General features: G+C 35.5%; 1 protein-coding gene across 1 annotated transcript in view; it reads left to right on the forward strand.

Annotated features, from left to right (window-relative positions):
- Positions 1-21,843, forward strand: part of FRYL (FRY like transcription coactivator) — a 294,438-nt gene that overhangs the window by 229,270 nt on the left and 43,325 nt on the right. The window contains 15 exon segments of the mRNA XM_017878697.1: positions 304-472; positions 2,707-2,791; positions 3,567-3,679; positions 4,651-4,801; positions 5,468-5,571; positions 6,490-6,675; positions 7,986-8,190; positions 9,363-9,442; positions 9,445-9,459; positions 9,462-9,482; positions 10,301-10,491; positions 12,162-12,256; positions 13,317-13,924; positions 14,209-14,306; positions 21,539-21,709. Of these exon segments, the coding sequence (XP_017734186.1) occupies positions 304-472; positions 2,707-2,791; positions 3,567-3,679; positions 4,651-4,801; positions 5,468-5,571; positions 6,490-6,675; positions 7,986-8,190; positions 9,363-9,442; positions 9,445-9,459; positions 9,462-9,482; positions 10,301-10,491; positions 12,162-12,256; positions 13,317-13,924; positions 14,209-14,306; positions 21,539-21,709 (2,292 nt within the window).

Consider the following 21,843-nt stretch of genomic DNA (forward strand, 5'->3'; position numbering starts at 1 on the left):
TTTTTTTTTTTTTTTTTTTTTGCTTTAAAAAAAAAAAAAGCAAAAAAGTAAAGAAAGTGCATAAAGTGGAAACCACTAAACATGTTCAGTTCATCCTAATTAGATGTAATGTTGGGAGTTAGAGGGAGGACAGTATTGATAAAGCTGATTAATGTCTTATTGTTGATCAGTGCCAGTTTTGATTTAGATTGTGTTTATTCATCTAGCACTTAAAGTTGAACTTACTCTGATAAAATTTGTCTCAGGAGAAATTAATGAGATAAAACTTTGCTTTTCTTTTCTGAATGATTTCTTTTGTGACAGGTAAAGAAGGTCATTGTATATTTAGGTAGAGATAAAACAATGCAGTTACTAGAAGAGCTGGTGAGTGAGCTTCAGCTGACCGATCCTGTCAGTTCAGGGGTCACTCACATGGATAATCCCCCGTATTATCGCATCACTTCCAGCTATAAAATCCCTTCTGTCACCTCAGGTGAGAAATTTGTTAAAACTGCTGTGTGAGATGATAGGCATCTTCATCTGCTTCACTATGGTAACCATTTTAGGGTCTCTGTGTCCCATAACATCTTGTTACGAATCTCAGATATATGCAATAAAATTTATTGAAAAAAACACATCTTCCTCAGTATTGAAAGAGAAGCTTAACATAATTGTTAAACAAGAGTTTATTGTGTCTTTAAATATTATTGTTGAGAAAACAAAAGCAAATGTGAGTCATGTATGGTAATTAATTTGATAAGACTTTGTAAATCCTCATGAGAAAGCAATTCGACAATATAAGTATTAATATACAGAAAAGCAATATTTACATACTTATTCAGAGATTTAATATAAATTTATTCCCTGCATAACACATACCTTTTTTTTTTCTTTTTTTTTCTTTTTTTTGAGACAGAGTCTTGCTTTGTCACCAGGCTGGAGTGCAGTGGCATGATCTCGGCTCACTGCACCCTCCATCTCCCGGGTTCAAGTGATTCTCCTGCTTTAGCTTCCCAAGTAGCTGGGATTACAGGTGTGCGCCACCATGTCCAGCTAATTTTTGTATTTTTAGTCAAGATGGGGTTTCACCATGTTGGCCAGGATGGTCTCAATCTCTTGACCTCATGATCCACCCCCTTTGGCCTCCCAAAGTGCTGGGGTTACAGGCATGAGCCACTGCGCCCAGCCAACACATGCATTTTTTAATGGGTATAATTACCATGTTAAATTTAGAAAATGTTTATGTGTTGAAATTATTTGTGTAACTTCACATTATAATTATTTGGGTATATATTATACATCATATCCAATCAACTGAGTATGTGTGTGTGTATATATATATACTTATATGTATGTGCATATATTAAAATTATTATAATATTTTGAGTTTGAAGAAACTATGTTCCTAATAGAAGAACCTCCAATGAAATTCAAAATAGTAAAAAGGCTATTGTAGATGAAATTTCTGTTAAACTCTTTGTTACTCAGTTTAAATGTTTTCAGCATGCTAATAACATTGTAAAACTAGAAATATTTTAAATTATCTCTTTATAATTTATTTTTTACCATCCATTTTCATCACTTAGTCCTTTTGTTTTCTAGGAGATGTCTAATAATGCTTCTGTTGAATTTTTCATATCTGCTAGAATGTTTTAATTCCAAAGTTTCATTTAATTATAATTTTTTAAAGTAGCATCCTATTCTTGTTTCATGGTTGGCGTGTTGTTTCGTATCTGATACAATTACAAAGTTTTCTTCTCCCAGCAGAAGTCTTCATTTTCTCTACATTGCTGTTTTGTCTTGATAAAACTTTTCTCAAAAGCCTACCAATTCTAGATCTGTCTTTTCATAAAGAGTAGGATATTAAAAAAAAAAATAAGTTCTATAAGCATATATGGAACTTGTTGACTGTGTCCTTTGTTGTACCGTGATTTCAGTGAAGCCAATGTCTGTAGGTATTTTCTCCTAGATTTATCAGATTCCCCAGAGAAAACTCTTTCTAGTCATTTGCCAACAGAGGGTGTGTCTGTGAATATATATACACACACCCCTTTGGATTGTATATATTTATACACACACATATACACAGTCTTCAAACTTTCTGGAAGCCCAGTGGGGTGAGAAGGATGTAGCTGGGGGTGCAGTCTCAAATTTTAGCCTGTACATTTTCATTTCATTTAATGCCCCTGTTCTTTGTAAGGTGCCTCCTCTTTCAGGAGTATGTGGCGTGCCCTAGTTCAGGAATCTTCTGATTTTCATCAGAAAAGACTTCTAGAAGTAGGGAAAGACAGCCACCCAGCTGCAAGAGGCAAGAAAGTAGATTTGGGGAACCAGTTACTTCTAAAATAGATTGACTTTCAGCCACGTTTCCTATTTTTTAGCACCACCTTCAACCCCTGTTTCCGGAGGTTCTTGATGCTACTCGTCCCTGAGCCTTTTGGAAGTTCAGCAGTATAAATATGGCAGCTTCTTGATTTTCCCCCACCACCACCTTTGGATTCAGCCTTCTTAACACTTAATTACTTATTGTCCATTTGTATTCTAGCATCCAAAAATTTGTTCGTCTTGTCTCCTTTCCCTTTTGGTAATTATGAGTACATTCCTTTTTTAAAATGACTTTGCTCTCATTTTAGTTAAGTTTTGATATCTATAATTTGAGATCTTTTGTTCTTATTGGGTTATTCCAGGTTTGTAGATTCACGAGTACTGCTTTGTCTTTGATTACAGGAACTACTTCCAGTAGCAATACAATGGTAGCTCCCACAGATGGCAATCCTGATAATAAGCCCATTAAAGAGAATATTGAAGAGAGGTAAGTACTTCTTTGTTCTTTATTAGCTGTTCAGTTTGACAGATACTGGTTGTCATCGGAATAAATGATATTTTCTGCATTGAAATGTGGATGTTGTTGCGTTAAAATTCAAGTGAAAAAAATGTAATTCGATGCTGGAAACTTTCCACATTGAGAGTTTCAACATTAAAGATGCTATCCTGCTAGATTTTTTTATATGCTCTAATGTATAAATAGGTGGTATATGGTAAGTCACTTTTTGTATTGCTTAAAGTTTTAGACCTATATGAATGGTATTTACTCCACCTGTTTTATATGCCAGAATATTATTTTAGGTAGAAATAGCTGATTAAAAGTTTAAGCTTTTGGATTATAAGGTGGAAATTAATACATATCATAGTAAACTTTTGTTAATATTTTGTGTACNTTTTTGAGACGAAGTCTCACTCCGTTGCCAGACTGGAGTGCAGTGGTGCAATCTCAGCTCAACCTCTGCCTCCCAGGTTCAACCAATTCTCCTGCCTCAGCCTCCCGAGTAGCTGGGACTACAGGTGCACGTCACCACGCTCGGCTAATTTTTTGTATTTTAGTAGAGATGGGCTTTCACCGTGTTAGCCAGGATCGTCTCGATCTCCTGACCTCGTGATCTGCCTGCTTTGGCCTCCCAAAGTGCTGGGATTACAGGCTTGAACCATGGCAGCATCTGGCCTCCTTTTTTAAATATAGAAAGTGAAACATAAAGTATAAATACCATTGCACCGTCAACTGTGACTAACTTCAGTGATCATTCCCATAGCTATGTGCACCTGGACATTTACAGTGGACTAAACAGTCATTTGAATCGGCAACATCACAGACTAGAATCCCGATACAGTAGCAGCTCTGGAGGATCTTATGAAGAAGAAAAAAGTAATAAATTCCAAACGTTTTTAATATAACTATAAGGGTGAGGTGTATTGTTAATTACATTAACGTTAATAAATATATATTTTTTCAGTAAATTGTTTTTAAAAAGCGTATTTAACTGCCACTAGTGGTGTTCCAACATAATCTGAAACATCTTGATTTTAAGAAGCAACGTAATTGGGTGAAATTTTTTTTAAAGCACAGGTTTCCTATAGATAAATCAGAAGGAACATAAGAACTGGTTCTCAGGAAACATCATAGAACAAATACTGGAAACAGGCTGATTTTTTTTAGCAGGATTGCTCCTTCTGCATGGATTCACATTTTCCTAAAAAGATTGTCCCTTGGCAATTGCAAAGTGAATAATCTACCCAAGTTTCGCTATAACGTTAAGGTAGGGTGTCATAGAAGCACAGGCTTTCAGACTGGGAAGGGACACTGAAGATGATCTGGTCCAATCTCCTCATTTTGCACATGATGGAACTGAGGTCCAGAGAGGTTAAGTGACTTACCCACGTCACACAGAATTCACATTTCCTGACATTTTTTATTGCACCCCGCAGCCCCACTGTGGTAGAGCAGAGTTCCTTTCAAGATGGAGCTGTGCTGGCCCTATCTCAGGATATTTAGAACTGAATTAACTTACCAGAAGGCCCTTTGTTACAAGGCAGCTTCTCCAATAATGTGATCTCCTGGCTTGAACATCACTGATGGAATCACGATGAAGTGTTAATATAGTTTTGCTTTGACGTACAGAGTGGAACCTAAATTGATCTCTCTCTCTCTCCCTCTCCCTGGTTTGCTTAATTTGATAATATTTGTGCCTAGATTTTCCTAGCAAACATATGTTGAAATAGGGGGAAATTTTTTTTATCACTTTCTAATACTATATAAATAGTTGGGATCTTAATAGAGTTTGCTTATATTGGCAGAAATTAGATGGTGTAGAAAATGAGATCATTTTATCTTGATAGGTGATTCAATGCCACTTTATTCTAATTGGCGACTGAAAGTGATGGAGCATAACCAAGGAGAGCCACTGCCCTTCCCACCAGCTGGAGGCTGCTGGTCACCACTGGTGGATTACGTGCCTGAAACGTCATCACCTGGATTACCTCTTCACAGGTGGACTACAGCGTCATTCCTTTTACATATGCACCAAGTTGCTGCTGAACACTGTCGGCTTTCTTTGTGCTATCTGACAACACAGAATAAAAGCAATCTTCTTTATGGAGATACTGCAACATAGATCAGTGTGTTCTAAGAAATCTGAAAAACTCAGAGTTCTAACTTTATAAAATTAATATTATTAAATCTAATTCTGCTGCTGCTTTTCTGGGTGTCTGGCATAGTTACTTGACCTTTCTGGGACCCAGTTACTACATCTAAAAAATATGGCTTTCCTATGGTAGGCACTATTATTTTGCATCGAGTTGAATTCTACTTAGCAAAATCACAATAGAGCAATTACTGCATTCTTTCAAAATGTATTAATGCACCAAACATATATTGAACACCTACTGTGGCAAGCAGTGTGCTAAGTCTCAAGGTTGAAAGATGAGGAAAATGTGGCTCCTGAGTTCAAGGAGCCCTTAGCCCTTATGTTCTGTTCTATCTCTTTAACTTAATGGTTAATGTTTTCTTCAGCTGTATTTGTTTTTCCTCCTTTTCCTGGATAAGTTGTATTTTCCATGAAATGTGATATTAAAATCTTCAAGTAATTTTGTACCAAATTCTCTCTAGGTTTACCAGGATCTAGTAAAACGTTAATGAAACTCTTATTTGTCATAGGTGTAACATAGCAGTGATCCTTTTGACTGATCTGATCATTGATCATAGTGTGAAGGTGGAATGGGGAAGCTACCTGCATCTTCTTCTTCATGCAATTTTTATAGGTAATAAATATTTGGTTCTAATTCTTTCATTTTATATTTTATGATAATTTAAAAGCAGTATGGTTTTATGACAGTTTTTACATGTTTCTGTTTCCTGTTATTTTTATGTTATTTCCATGACACTTTTCATTATGATTCCTCTGGTCTCTTGGGGAGTTATTTGTGGCACCTCTTCTAACCACAAACAAACATGTCTATTCCCCCCATTCCTATTCCTATCTTATGGCCTCACCTGCCCACACGCAAACACATATATACTGTACTGAGGAAAAATTCTGTGGCTGTGGCAAGAGTCAAATTAACTTACCTCTGGGGATTGGAAACTTTCAGAGTGAATGAAAAGTTGAAATAGGTTCTAAGTATTTCCCAAAAGAATTGGATTATTGGATAGCCTGATTATTACAGCTGAAACTCCATCATGCCTTCTGTAGCAAACATGAGGAATCTATCATATCTATAATACATTTGATGCTTATAGGATTGGCTTCCTGAAGCAAGTCCAAATAGCCATCTCCTTACAAATTTTCCTGATGTGCACACTTACTGTTGGTGTGTTACATCCTTCCTTCAGTTAATCATGTACTTTCTGTTACGTGCTAAGTATACAAAAAAGCCTGCCTTTTAAAAAAATTCATTTCCATGAATTTTTTGTGTTATGTAACAGTAATAATTTTTAGGAGGTCACTAAATTTTAGACATGAAACACATTTAAACTTATCTTGAGTCTCCCTAGTACTATAAGACAATAGGCTATTGTAAAAGCATATAAGAACTCTAGCACAATAAAAAAACCATATAATATGTCACCTTCCTTGAAATCTTTCATATAATCCCTCCTTTTCTGCAAAATGTGAGTTTGATAGTAAGAATACTCATTATTTCTCTTTATTGATAATGTTTTTCTACTGTCCTTTTTAGGATTTGACCACTGCCACCCTGAGGTGTATGAACATTGTAAACGCCTTCTTCTGCACTTATTAATAGTAATGGGACCCAAAAGTAACATCCGAACTGTTGCTTCTGTCCTTCTCAGGAACAAGGAGTTTAATGAGCCCAGGGTGCTTACAGTCAAACAAGTTGCACACTTAGATTATAATTTCACAGGTATTTGCTTTAAAAGTACAATTTGCAAGTAGAATTATACTTTATTAATTTGGAATCCTGCATTAGAGAAAGTCAACTGAATAAAAGTTGAAATTTATTCATTTTTAAAATGTAGTTGTATTATTTTAAGTACCATTTAAATTATTTACTAATAAAAGAAGGGAGCAAATCTGAAATAATTGAATCTGCATTACCTTGAAGGATCTTTATCACACAAGAGTTAAGTTATGAATATGAAGTTGAAGACATAATGAAACAGTGCTTAATATTGAGGACAAATTACAAAAAAGATGTTGAGCTTGTATTAGATTCCTCTTATTTGCAGGATCTGAAAACTGATAAAGTAAGGCATTTTAAATTTTGTTATTCACGTGATTATATTTACTGCATTAAAAACATACATTTTGAAGTAGTGAAGTCCAAATTAATGAGACTTAATTTGGTTTATTTCATTCTCAATGCTAATTTTTCTTTTTTACTTTTAAGGTATATTTTCCTGTATCCTATAACTCTAACTTATTTCTTTCATTCATCAGTACCATCAGGCTAGTGACAGGTGATCTAGAAACTTTTTTTGAAATTGAAATAAAACAACCTTTTTTTGTTCTAATCATACAGTATCAGATACAGGGTCATGAATTTTAAAGCTAGTTAAAACTCTGTTACTTGTTTAAAATCCTATAGTTAGGAAACAGTTATTAGGAAACTTATTAGCCTTTTAAAACTATGATTGAAAGAAAATGGAATGAAGTTTACTGCCTTTTGTATTAAGGCACCATTCTTCAAAATTCCATAGCTTGTTTGTTTTTAAGGCTTCTCTTACCAATTTGTAAATATGGGCATTAGTAATAACCTTTTAACAGTTTTTTAAAAAATAATTGACGCACTATGTGTATTTCAGATAGATGATTCTTTCTGCAATGAAAATGGATCAAAATTGTAGAAAATTTTCCATAAAAGTTAAAATCAGTTCATGTTGTAGAAATGTGACTGACAAGCAATGTTGACAAAATATGCCAAAATATTAGGAAACTGCCACTTGCAAGTTTCTTCAGCAGATGGCGGCAGAGGACTGCATAGTACATCCAAATTGCTAAGTTTTCAAGCTGTGAAACGATGTTTGCCCCAAAACTTACTTGCTGTAATTTGATGTTTATGAGGATCAGCAGGAGCACAGATTCATATCACCTTGCACTGACAGATTTCCTCATGTGTCCCATAGAGTCTATAAGGAATGACAGTTTAATTCTATAGGTATTTTGTGAGATTCTTTCATGTTTTAGGTATTCATGACGATCTTTCTCTTTCAGCAGGCATTAACGATTTTATACCTGATTACCAGCCCTCCCCTATGACTGACTCAGGGCTTAGCTCAAGTTCTACCTCTTCTAGTATCAGCTTAGGAAATAACAGTGCTGCCATTTCACATCTGCACACCACTATCCTCAATGAGGTTGACATCTCAGTGGAGCAGGATGGAAAAGTCAAAACCCTCATGGAATTCATTACCTCAAGGTAACATTGGCAGCTCTTAGCATCCCAGCAGTGTATGTGTTAAGTCATTCTTTCATTGGTCAGGTATTACGAGCCATATTTTTGTTTTCTGAAATGCCATTGATGTGAAATACACAGGTTTGTATTGCACAGTATTTTGAAAATTAGGATGCAATCAAAGACTCTTCTTTTGTGCCAGTGCAGTTATTACCTCGGAAGGACTTTAATCGTATCTGGCTATTTTATGCCCAAAAAGAATGCAGTATTATCTGAATATATATTTAACTTTTATTAGCTACATTATCATTCAATCATCAAATATTTATTTATGGTCTACTCTTTGCAAGGCTCAATAAGTAGAGAAGGAATATAGGTGGGAGAAAGGGCATGGTATTCCATTGCAAGAACAAAATCACAGGAGCACAAGAAAACCGTGTGTTTGGAAATGGTGAGGAATCCACTCTGACTGTAATGCAGAGAAAAGAGAGTTGTTCTAGACAATTCTGGAAAGCTTGGGAGAGTTCAAACTGGAGGGCCATGAAGCCCAGGCCATAAGGTTGTAGATTATATAGAAACTCATTAAGCTGGGGGGACAGTGGGAGGCAGCATTTTATAAATATGTGGAGAAAATCAGCCCCATAACAGTGTGGAGGATGCATTAGAGGTGGAAGGAACCAGAAGAAGTGCGTAGCAGGTTCTCAGGGCACTTTGGGCCTATGTTAATAAAGAGCTTAACCGAGGTGGTGGCCGAGAACACAAAGTCATTTTAAAGAAAGAATCAAGGGGACCTTATTCTGCCCTAAACTTTCCCTGTAGTTTTAGCTAGTAAATTATTCTCATTGCATTTCACCAGCAAATTATTTTATTTGCATTACAGTGTAAATACAGATTATATTTTGACCTGGAACACATAAGCAGTAACCAATATGCTTCTCACTTGGCAAAAGTTGACATCTTTTTCTACTACCTCTGAGAGAATTTGACTGGTGTAATGGTAGACACTGAAATGAGATCTTTCTCTCCTTGCTGTAGATCATTACATATTCATGTGCCTAAGCAGTAGTAGTAGACTGTGACCTATTTATTCAACTACCATCCTTTCTAATTGTGAAGGCGTAATTTAGGCAAGTGTGAGTACAACTGTTAATCACAAGTGAAAATCCAAGGAAATTACATCTGTTCTCTGTTTTCAGAAAAAGAGGGCCCCTTTGGAACCATGAGGATGTTTCTGCCAAGAATCCTAGCATAAAGAGTGCTGAACAGTTAACTACATTTTGAAACATGTGGTTTCTGTTTTAAGCAGTCAAGCTCAGGTATCTTTTAAGAAATATTTTAAATAATATTTAATGTTAGTGACATTTTAATGTGATGCCAGTTTCTGATAATGCTTCGCAAAAAGTTAATAGTTGATATTGTGATACGTCTAAAAGTTTTAGACGTTTTCTTTTTTAATTTTTTAATGATAACAGATCTGTTTTCACTGAAGAAAAATTAAGTTACTTAAAAATGAGAATGCTGTCTATGAAATGCTGGGCTCCTTAGTTTTGTGTTTGATGGCATCATAAAATTACAATACAATTGCGTATTATGAAAAAAATTACATTAAACAGACATATATAGAAATGGGAAACTTAAAAAAATTTTGTGCTGGTACAGTCTTCAGTAATGTAAAATTAACACATTCTGAAAATCATAGTCAAATTGTATATATCTAGAGCAGTGGTTCTCAACTAGGGGACATTTGGCAATGTCTAGAGACAATGTCACAATTATGGGTTAGGAGCAAGGGGTTACTACTGGTATATGGTGGGTTGAGGCCAGAGACACTGCTAAACATCATACCCTGCTCAGGGCAGCCCTTCCAACAAAGAATTTTCTGGCTTATAAGGTTAGTAGTGCCAAGGTTGAGAAACCCTGGTCTCAAGCATTGCTTCTGTAAAGATTAAAGGGTCATCTGAAATGCAAATGGAGTTTAATCAAAGAAAAAGCATTGACTTATAAAATGTGAGTGCCAGTCTGGTTTGCTAGGTAGTGTGCTAGCTACTAGCTTTAAAATGATTCACTTCTGATTATAACCCCGATAGTATTCTAAAGAACAAGAACAACCTACTTGTTTCCTTCGCATTCACAGAAGCAATTCATTTGGAACATCATCTTAGTGAAGTTGCTCTGCAAACAGCACTTTCCTGTTCTTCTCGACACTATGCTGGGAGATCCTTTCAGATTTTCAGGGCCCTAAAGCAGCCTCTGACTGCAACTACACTTTCTGATGTTCTCTCCAGACTTGTAGAAACTGTAGGGGATCCAGGAGAAGATGCACAGGTATTTCCTTATATTGTTTCAGCAGTTATTGAGCAGCTACTAGTTGTCAAGGATTTATTGTCAATATAGATTGCTATAGCTAGAGCAAGATAATGGGCATCTAGAATTATAGTCAGATGTTGAGCAGGCAAAGAATTAAGAGCCAAAGCTAATTTTATCATTTATATCTGATAACCTACTAATTAAATCAACTGTTCTAGTGCCTATCAGAAAAAGCTCGCCCACTCACACAGCGCCCCCCTCCAGATATTAACCTGGGATGATCATAAGGTAAAAAAGATAGGAAGGTAAATTTAAATGTAAAGTGGAACGTTGAATTTTATTTTTTAAGATAAGTGAACTATTGAACTAGAGAACTTCAGTTTGTACAGACAAATGATTTTATTAACACTGTTATAAACATCAGGGATACAGTGATGAATGAGACAAAGTTCGTGACATTCTAGAACTCATATTCTATTGAAGGAAACAAACCTTTAGTCTTCCAATTATACATAACATAATTTATCCTACTGATAATGTGAAAATAGTAAGATGATAAGATTAAAGGAGAAGGAATTGTTTTACATATGATAGTCCATCTGAGAAGGTGATTTTTGAAGAGATACTGAAATGAAGTAGTTTCTGTTACAATCTGGGAAAGAACATTTCAGGCATAAGAAGATAGGACTAACAAGTGCAAAGACCCTGAGGCAGAAGCAGTAGAGGGCTTTTCTGAGGAAGGTCAAGAAAATCAGTGTCGCCTAGAATACATTGCAGGATATGTAGCAGGAAATTGATGAGGCAGGTAGGCTCAAATCATGTAAGGCCTAGTAAGCCCTGGTGAGAGGCAGGACTTCACTCTGAATTGATGGGAAACTACTCAGATATTTTGAGGGAAGGAAGGTGATGGATGTGATTTGTCTTTTAAAAAACTCATTCTGACATTGGGGTGAAATCTGTAGGGAGGGTAAGAGTGGAGGCAAGAGAGGTCAGGAGGTTAGGAGTCCAGCTGAAATGGTGGTAGCTTAGATTGAGGGAAGTTATGGAGGTAAAGGAAAGTGGTCAGATTTTTAGTGTGTATTTTAAAAGTGATATTTTCGGTCAGGCACAGTGGCTCACACCTATCATCACAGCACTTTGGGAGGCTGAAACTGGTGGACCTGAGGTCAAGAGTTCGAGACCACCCTGGCCAACATAGTGAAACCTGTCTCTACTAAAAATACAAAAATTAGCTAGGTGTGCAGGCACACGCCTGTAGTCCCAGCTGCTTGGGAGGCTGAGGCAGAAGAATCACTTGAATCCGGGAGGCAGAGGTTGCAGTGAGCCAAGATTGCACCACTGCACTCCAGCCTGGGCAATAGAGCAAGACTATGTCTCAAATAACAAACAAACAAAAGTAATATTTTCAAGACTTGCTGGTAGATTCAGTTTAGATGTGAAAGAAACAAGGATGGTTCCTAGATTTCTGACCTGAGCAATTTTGAGTAAATTTGTGGCACCATTACAATCAATTTATACACCATTAATTTGATGAGTTTGCATCAATCAGCAAGATCATGTTGCTCAAGAGTTTAATCATTTTGTAACATAATATAGAGTTTGTTCTGTTTTAAAATCCCATTAGGAACTCCATTGCAGTTTCTTTATTCCAGAGTATAATTAATTAAAATCTGCCTTTTTCCCTCCAGGGATTTGTGATTGAGCTTCTTCTCACATTGGAATCTGCAATTGATACGTTGGCTGAAACCATGAAGCATTATGATCTTCTTTCTGCCCTTTCTCAGTAAGAATTTAAACCAGGCAATCTAACATATAGAGAACTTGAATAGCTAACTACATATAGCTATAACTTTTTAAATTCTAATATTGTTAGTAAGCACAATACCACCCAAATTATATGGATTACCATTCTGTGGGAGATGGGCCACAGACAGTGAGGACTTGTGAAAAATTCAAGTGCTGATTTTAGCAGTGCTGTTCTTCTAATGTGCTGGTTGGAGATCTTTCTGCTGCACCACTTCATTCCTGCCACATTCAGCATCCTATTGCTTCCCCAGCTGCCTGGGAGCCTTAGGGCTCTCCTACCTTTCACATATTGTTCCTTCTCCCTGCAGCAGCCTCTCTCCCCACTTTCTCTGCCTTGAAAGCCCAGAATTGATTAGTCCTTCAAGTCCCGTCCCAAATGTCATTTCCTAGCTAAGCATTTCTAACTCCCTCAGGATAGTGCTGATTATTCCATCCTTTGGGTTCTCACAGTGATTTTTGCATGTTTTAATAATAGCAATTAACAGGCTATAAATTTATCCATTTACATATCTATCCCCTCTTTCAAAAGACTTGTCTAACATTCCTTCCTTTTCTGTACAGCTGGCAAACATAAAAAGCATTCAGTCAATATTTTCTTAATAAAAATTGGATGTGAGGGAGGAGGAGAAATCAAAAATTTTTGAGCTTAGTTCTTTTGAAAAGAGAGTGTCATTGACAGAAATAGGGACATCAGGACCATCATGTTTGAGGATAAGACAAATGAAGTCAGTTTTGAACTTAATGTATGCCTAAATCTCAGAGCTGAACGTTGTTAACGTTGAATTCTATAGCAGAATTTTCTCAGCAAGTAGAGCCTCATCTCAACTCAAAGGAAACTGTTAGCCACAGGAGAAAAGGTACTGTTGTACATTTTGTTTGAATTTGGAGGCAAAACTGAAATTTGATTCAACAAAGTCAGGTATACTGAAAATGATTTGTCTGGTACCAGTTACTATTTTCAGTGTTTTCAGAAGTAAAATTAATTTAGCAAAAGAAGTGACTGGGTATGCATTCATCTATTTTCTTTCTTTTTTAAGAACCTCATATCATGATCCTATAATGGGAAACAAGTATGCAGCTAACAGGAAAAGCACTGGACAACTCAATCTAAGCACAAGTCCCATTAATAATAGCAGTTATTTGGGATATAACAGTAATGCAAGAAGTAACTCTTTGAGATTAAGTTTGATTGGTGACCGACGAGGTGACCGGCGGCGGAGTAACACACTGGATATAATGGATGGACGGATAAACCATAGCAGTAGTTTAGCAAGGACTAGAAGCCTTTCCTCTCTAAGAGAGAAAGGAGTGTATGATGTGCAGTCCACTACTGAGCCTACCAACTTGATGGCCACCATTTTTTGGATAGCAGCATCTTTACTAGAATCAGATTATGAATATGAATACCTCCTGGCTCTCAGGCTTCTCAACAAACTGCTTATCCATTTGCCTTTGGATAAATCAGAGAGTCGAGAGAAGATTGAAAATGTACAAAGCAAATTGAAATGGACTAATTTTCCAGGACTTCAGCAGCTCTTCCTTAAGGGTTTTACCTCAGCATCTACACAAGAAATGACCGTGCACCTCCTCAGTAAACTCATTTCTGTCTCCAAACATACATTGGTGGATCCTTCCCAATTGTCAGGTGATGTTAATATAATTGCACCAGCACTTTGCATTTTATGTAGTGAAATGTAAACTAATCATTTGTTTTGAAATCTACTAATTTCTGCTTTTCTGCAAATAGTCATAGTTTTATATGCTAGGTAGCTTAAATTATTTGGTGAAAGCCAAAGAAGAATTAGAAGATTGAGTATCCCAGGAAATGAAAAGAAAATGGTTTCTGTGAACCATCTAAAGAAAACCTTTAACTTTTAAAATAATGTGCAATAAAATTGGTTATTGTTTGCTTTTTTTTTGTTTTGATAGGCTTTCCTCTTAACATCCTTTGCTTATTGCCTCACTTAATCCAGCATTTTGACAGCCCAACTCAGTTTTGCAAAGAAACAGCTAGTCGAATAGCAAAGGTAAGCAAATGTTATGCTGAAAGATAACACTATAGGGAAATTATTTTGTAGTCTATGTTAAAGGAGGGGGAAATCTCTTAAAAATCCTTTTATTGTCACTGCCCGTATGAATTTTGCATTTAAATTTTTATTTTTATGCACATAAAGGACTTGCATAGTAATGGTGTAAGTTACAGCTGCTCAAATGACAGTAAATAAAATTATTTAATTAGAGTAACACTCCTCTGAGTCTGAGTCTTTTTCTGCTCTTTTTCCCTACTTTTGCCTCTCTGTCTCTCATTCATTCGTTTATTCATTACCAAATAAATATTTACTGAGCACTGGGTTAGATGCTACAAATACATGTTAAACAAAGTAGATAGTGTACTTTATCATGGGGAATACAGTCAAGTAAGTAGACAGTAACTAGAGAGTCTGATTTGGTATTTTATCAGGGCGGGGGGAGTATGGGTGGCAGAATACTCAAGGAGCACGCAAAACAGAAGTCTTGCTAGAGGAAGTGATATCTAAGCTGACTTAGATCACTATCGAAGAATGGATAGGAATAACCAAAGTAAGATCCCTGGATGAGAGGCAAAGAGTGGGGTTCAGGGTTTGAAGTTTTCTAGGCAGAAGAAATTATAGATGCAGAGGTTCTGAGGAAGAAGAGGGCATAATATATTTTAGGATTTGGAAAGTTCTCTGTCCCTTTTTGTTTGCCTTTTTTCCTTTTAACACTCTTTCTCTTCATCTTCTCTCTCTACTCCATTCTTTTTCTCTTCCTTATTTGGCTCTTTTACCTTCAAAAATCATACTGTTTTAGAAACAGTAATGTAGCTATTTGTACATCATCTGTTAACATTTGTTTAAAAGTATTATGACTCTTAACCTTGATGTTAGAAGAATGTGATTTTGACATTTTATATTATTTTGTAAATCATCTGTTCACATCTGCTTAAAAGTATTATAGCTCTTAACCTTAATGCTAAAAGAATGTGATTTTGACATTTTATATTTTTAGTAGTCCCCTCTCAAGAACAATAAGGAACTCTCAAACAGCCTGCCTTTTGCTTAAATATAATTCATAACTTTTTTCGGTCAGTCATTGAGTCTGGAGGAAAAAAGGCTTTTCAGACTGAAAATGCGAACAGTTCTAAGAGGGAGTTATATAAATTTACAAGTAGCATATATATAATAGGAAATTTGGTGAACTTGGGGAGGTGAGTGAATAGCACGATAAGTAAGAGAACTGCAAATAAAATCCCCAGAAAAAAGCTTTTTATGTAAGCAATTTTTTTTTAAAAAGCTGAGATTTGATTAACAAGGAGAAAGAGCAAGCGTGCAGGAAGCCAAATAAAACCCCCACCTTTCCATGGCCCAGGTTGCAGTACTGCTTGCTAAGTGCACATTTATCTCCAGGTGCCAGCATAGTAAAGAAAGAAAATACTGGCAACCCAATGAATCCCATTAGCAGTAGTAAGAACCTTTTCACATCTTGATAAATAACATTTCATAAGTGATATGAAAATATTTAATAAAATATGCCCTTAACACCATCCCCAATTAAATTTCTAAATAAATTAGATAGGGAAAGGTTCTTAATATAATTATTCTAAAAGCATGTATTTTAGAAGAGCCATTATTTTAGCTAATGGAAACATCTTCATTTCTTTAATAGAAATGGTGGTGGGAGGAAATAAGCCAAAAGTTGTCTTTTATTCTTGGTTTTTATTAAACTAATCCAATAGAACATTAAATATCAAGAGAGGGTGAAAATTATGACNCAAAAATTTTTGAGCTTAGTTCTTTTGAAAAGAGAGTGTCATTGACAGAAATAGGGACATCAGGACCATCATGTTTGAGGATAAGACAAATGAAGTCAGTTTTGAACTTAATGTATGCCTAAATCTCAGAGCTGAACGTTGTTAACGTTGAATTCTATAGCAGAATTTTCTCAGCAAGTAGAGCCTCATCTCAACTCAAAGGAAACTGTTAGCCACAGGAGAAAAGGTACTGTTGTACATTTTGTTTGAATTTGGAGGCAAAACTGAAATTTGATTCAACAAAGTCAGGTATACTGAAAAATGATTTGTCTGGTACCAGTTACTATTTTTCAGTGTTTTCAGAAGTAAAATTAATTTAGCAAAAGAAGTGACTGGGTATGCATTCATCTATTTTTCTTTCTTTTTTAAGAACCTCATATCATGATCCTATAATGGGAAACAAGTATGCAGCTAACAGGAAAAGCACTGGACAACTCAATCTAAGCACAAGTCCCATTAATAATAGCAGTTATTTGGGATATAACAGTAATGCAAGAAGTAACTCTTTGAGATTAAGTTTGATTGGTGACCGACGAGGTGACCGGCGGCGGAGTAACACACTGGATATAATGGATGGACGGATAAACCATAGCAGTAGTTTAGCAAGGACTAGAAGCCTTTCCTCTCTAAGAGAGAAAGGAGTGTATGATGTGCAGTCCACTACTGAGCCTACCAACTTGATGGCCACCATTTTTTGGATAGCAGCATCTTTACTAGAATCAGATTATGAATATGAATACCTCCTGGCTCTCAGGCTTCTCAACAAACTGCTTATCCATTTGCCTTTGGATAAATCAGAGAGTCGAGAGAAGATTGAAAATGTACAAAGCAAATTGAAATGGACTAATTTTCCAGGACTTCAGCAGCTCTTCCTTAAGGGTTTTACCTCAGCATCTACACAAGAAATGACCGTGCACCTCCTCAGTAAACTCATTTCTGTCTCCAAACATACATTGGTGGATCCTTCCCAATTGTCAGGTGATGTTAATATAATTGCACCAGCACTTTGCATTTTATGTAGTGAAATGTAAACTAATCATTTGTTTTGAAATCTACTAATTTCTGCTTTTCTGCAAATAGTCATAGTTTTTATATGCTAGGTAGCTTAAATTATTTGGTGAAAGCCAAAGAAGAATTAGAAGATTGAGTATCCCAGGAAATGAAAAGAAAATGGTTTCTGTGAACCATCTAAAGAAAACCTTTAACTTTTAAAATAATGTGCAATAAAATTGGTTATTGTTTGCTTTTTTTTTGTTTTGATAGGCTTTCCTCTTAACATCCTTTGCTTATTGCCTCACTTAATCCAGCATTTTGACAGCCCAACTCAGTTTTGCAAAGAAACAGCTAGTCGAATAGCAAAGGTAAGCAAATGTTATGCTGAAAGATAACACTATAGGGAAATTATTTTGTAGTCTATGTTAAAGGAGGGGGAAATCTCTTAAAAATCCTTTTATTGTCACTGCCCGTATGAATTTTGCATTTAAATTTTATTTTATGCACATAAAGGACTTGCATAGTAATGGTGTAAGTTACAGCTGCTCAAATGACAGTAAATAAAATTATTTAATTAGAGTAACACTCCTCTGAGTCTGAGTCTTTTCTGCTCTTTTCCCTACTTTTGCCTCTCTGTCTCTCATTCATTCGTTTATTCATTACCAAATAAATATTTACTGAGCACTGGGTTAGATGCTACAAATACATGTTAAACAAAGTAGATAGTGTACTTTATCATGGGGAATACAGTCAAGTAAGTAGACAGTAACTAGAGAGTCTGATTTGGTATTTTATCAGGGCGGGGGGAGTATGGGTGGCAGAATACTCAAGGAGCACGCAAAACAGAAGTCTTGCTAGAGGAAGTGATATCTAAGCTGACTTAGATCACTATCGAAGAATGGATAGGAATAACCAAAGTAAGATCCCTGGATGAGAGGCAAAGAGTGGGGTTCAGGGTTTGAAGTTTTCTAGGCAGAAGAAATTATAGATGCAGAGGTTCTGAGGAAGAAGAGGGCATAATATATTTTAGGATTTGGAAAGTTCTCTGTCCCTTTTGTTTGCCTTTTTTCCTTTTAACACTCTTTCTCTTCATCTTCTCTCTCTACTCCATTCTTTTCTCTTCCTTATTTGGCTCTTTTACCTTCAAAATCATACTGTTTTAGAAACAGTAATGTAGCTATTTGTACATCATCTGTTAACATTTGTTTAAAAGTATTATGACTCTTAACCTTGATGTTAGAAGAATGTGATTTTGACATTTTATATTATTTTGTAAATCATCTGTTCACATCTGCTTAAAAGTATTATAGCTCTTAACCTTAATGCTAAAAGAATGTGATTTTGACATTTTATATTTTAGTAGTCCCCTCTCAAGAACAATAAGGAACTCTCAAACAGCCTGCCTTTTGCTTAAATATAATTCATAACTTTTTTCGGTCAGTCATTGAGTCTGGAGGAAAAAAGGCTTTTCAGACTGAAAATGCGAACAGTTCTAAGAGGGAGTTATATAAATTTACAAGTAGCATATATATAATAGGAAATTTGGTGAACTTGGGGAGGTGAGTGAATAGCACGATAAGTAAGAGAACTGCAAATAAAATCCCCAGAAAAAAGCTTTTATGTAAGCAATTTTTTTTTAAAAGCTGAGATTTGATTAACAAGGAGAAAGAGCAAGCGTGCAGGAAGCCAAATAAAACCCCACCTTTCCATGGCCCAGGTTGCAGTACTGCTTGCTAAGTGCACATTTATCTCCAGGTGCCAGCATAGTAAAGAAAGAAAATACTGGCAACCCAATGAATCCCATTAGCAGTAGTAAGAACCTTTTCACATCTTGATAAATAACATTTCATAAGTGATATGAAAATATTTAATAAAATATGCCCTTAACACCATCCCCAATTAAATTTCTAAATAAATTAGATAGGGAAAGGTTCTTAATATAATTATTCTAAAAGCATGTATTTTAGAAGAGCCATTATTTTAGCTAATGGAAACATCTTCATTTCTTTAATAGAAATGGTGGTGGGAGGAAATAAGCCAAAAGTTGTCTTTTATTCTTGGTTTTATTAAACTAATCCAATAGAACATTAAATATCAAGAGAGGGTGAAAATTATGACTATTAGAAATATTGCCTTTTGGAAATCATTACTCATCTAAAACCACCTGCCTGTATTTGCATTAATAAAGTCTAATAGTAATACAGAATTTATTAAAGAAACTTTCATTGTAATATTTTAATGACACATGATTAGAAAATTTGTGTAAACAAAGTTTTTTTCCCTATATGAGGGGTTGGAAAGCAAATATTAGGGGGGAAATGTATATTGGTTTACTTGGGAGTTTCAAGAAAACAAAAGGCATAAATCCCCTAAAAAGGAAAGTAGAAGCATTTAAAAGTAGCAACTGGAGTGCGTTAAATGATTACTGCCTGCTAAATGCTGAGATAACTAAGGAGTGTGGCCTCCTAGCCTAAAGGATGTTATAGCTCCTTGAATATCGAGCTGCTGATATCATGACCACAGTAGGGCCATGGAAATTCCCAAATTTCTTTTATGTTTTTAAGAAATCAGATATGGTCTTCTGTGATTCATAAATTGTTTTTAAGTCTGTTTTCTTCCTGTTGGACAGCACACAAAGGTTCCCTCTCTGTATGCTTTTAGCAACCTGCAGGATGTGAATTAAATTGGTTCCTTAATTACTCTCTCACTTATAGCTGTCAAGAGTAATTTTCTGCCATTATGTGCTCCTTCGTTATGCAAATATCCCTAGTTCTACTGTTTGTGCCTTTGGAGAGCACAGAATTTCAAAATGAGGCAACACTTAGGACAAATATTTTTCTCTTTAGTGATTCATTATGGCAAAAATAGTATGCTACAAAAGTTTGCTATAAAACACACTCTTTTGGATCGTATTTTAACCTGGCATTTCAAAAATTCCAAAATTGAATCTGTCACTTGTTCTCTTATTAAACTGCACAGTATATATTCCAAGGAATTTTCTCCCTTTTCAAAAAATAGGTTTTTAAAACTCATTCCTTAAAACAATTATTTAAGAATATAAGAATTCTCTAAGAATGTTTTATTCTTCAGGAAAGTTTTTTATGTTTTAAAGAATTTAACAAATTGTGAAGTTATAAAATTATGTGATTTTAATCATATGTTAAATTATTATATTTTGAAATGCAAATAAGAAATATCAACCCATTTTTTCTTTTTCTTTCTGGTGTCTGTTTTATGGGTAAAAGACTACTGCATGAAATCAGCTGGTTTTAATGATTTTATAAAATAACTTCCCAGGTACTACTGGGTTAATAGTCTATGCACGGCGTTGCATAACCTTTATATTTTGTGCTTGTTCCATGGTAATGTCCAGATGATGAATTTGAGGCACTCCAAGCCTATTAAACATCTTCTGAATTACCAAAATTAGTGATATTCATTTGAAAGTTGAAGATGTATATATTTAAAAGGACAGCTTCTTTACCAAATGCTGTAGGTAGTTGTAAAAACACATATAAAACATCAGTAACATAGAAGAACAAGGAAAAGGCAAACTAAAAGCAGAAATGGCAAGGAGGCTAGCCTTTTATGACAGATTGGTATGTAAGAGTAGCATGGCCCTTTTCCAGTTCTGCATAGCTCAGGTATCCCCTGGGAGAGGCCAGGGAACATCCTCACCAATAACCCAGGAAACAGACTAAGAAGTGCATTAGGTCAGTAAAATTCCCCCCAAACATTAGTTGGTTCAGATTCTTTAACATTGTATCAAACAAACTTGAGAGTCAGTACATTTTGGAGTAGCCCCTAAAAGATTGACCCAAGATCTTAGAGCAGCTTTAGGTGATTTCCTGAAAAGCAGTTTGGGGTCCACCATGCAGATTGTCATCCATTGGAGATTCTGGACTCCAAATTTTATCAGAGCCCCAATGATGTCCTTTGACTATGTCACACATGTTGAGGCTGTTTGCAACTGACTGCTCTACTGAGACACCCCAGACACAGCTGGAGGCTGAAGCATTTCCTCCCAGTCACAGCAGTTCAGAACCTCTCTGAGAATTCCCTAGTTATGTCTGCCTATGTAGGTGCTTGTGCACTGATCCATCCTGGATTTGACAAAACAATTCCAAAATGATGTCCCGAGTTCACAGAACCATACATGGTTTCTGCCAGAGACAGTTTACAGATCTTCAGACTGAAGAAGGCCATACTATTTAGTACCCACAAAGACATTAATCCTCTTTCTATATTATCTCTTACTAGTCTCTGAAAAATGCCTTGTGCTTTTTTCTCATTTCACTTTTCTAACGTATTGAAGTAAAATGCATTAAAACCAATATACATCTAAATTATTTCATTAAGCAAATACATTTAGCATAAAATCAAGTTAAACTTGTGTCTTTATTTTAGGTGAATGAAATAATTTTATTTGTTTTCTAGGTTTGTGCAGAAGAAAAATGCCCAACACTTGTCAATCTGGCACACATGATGAGTTTGTACAGTACACACACATATTCCAGAGACTGTTCTAACTGGATCAATGTTGTGTGCAGATACCTGCATGACTCCTTCTCAGATACAACGTTTAATCTTGTGACTTATCTTGCAGAGGTAAATTTACCTAAAATATTTTCTTATTTACTCTCTTTCTCTCTCTCTATATATAGTAAATACTATATATTTACTATATATATAGCAAATACTATATATTACTATATATGTAGTTAATATATATTGTAAATATT

The sequence above is a fragment of the Rhinopithecus bieti genome, unplaced genomic scaffold, assembly GCF_001698545.2.
Source record: "Rhinopithecus bieti isolate Rb0 unplaced genomic scaffold, ASM169854v2 scaffold_11787, whole genome shotgun sequence".
In the NCBI taxonomy this organism is placed as follows: Eukaryota; Metazoa; Chordata; class Mammalia; order Primates; family Cercopithecidae; genus Rhinopithecus; species Rhinopithecus bieti.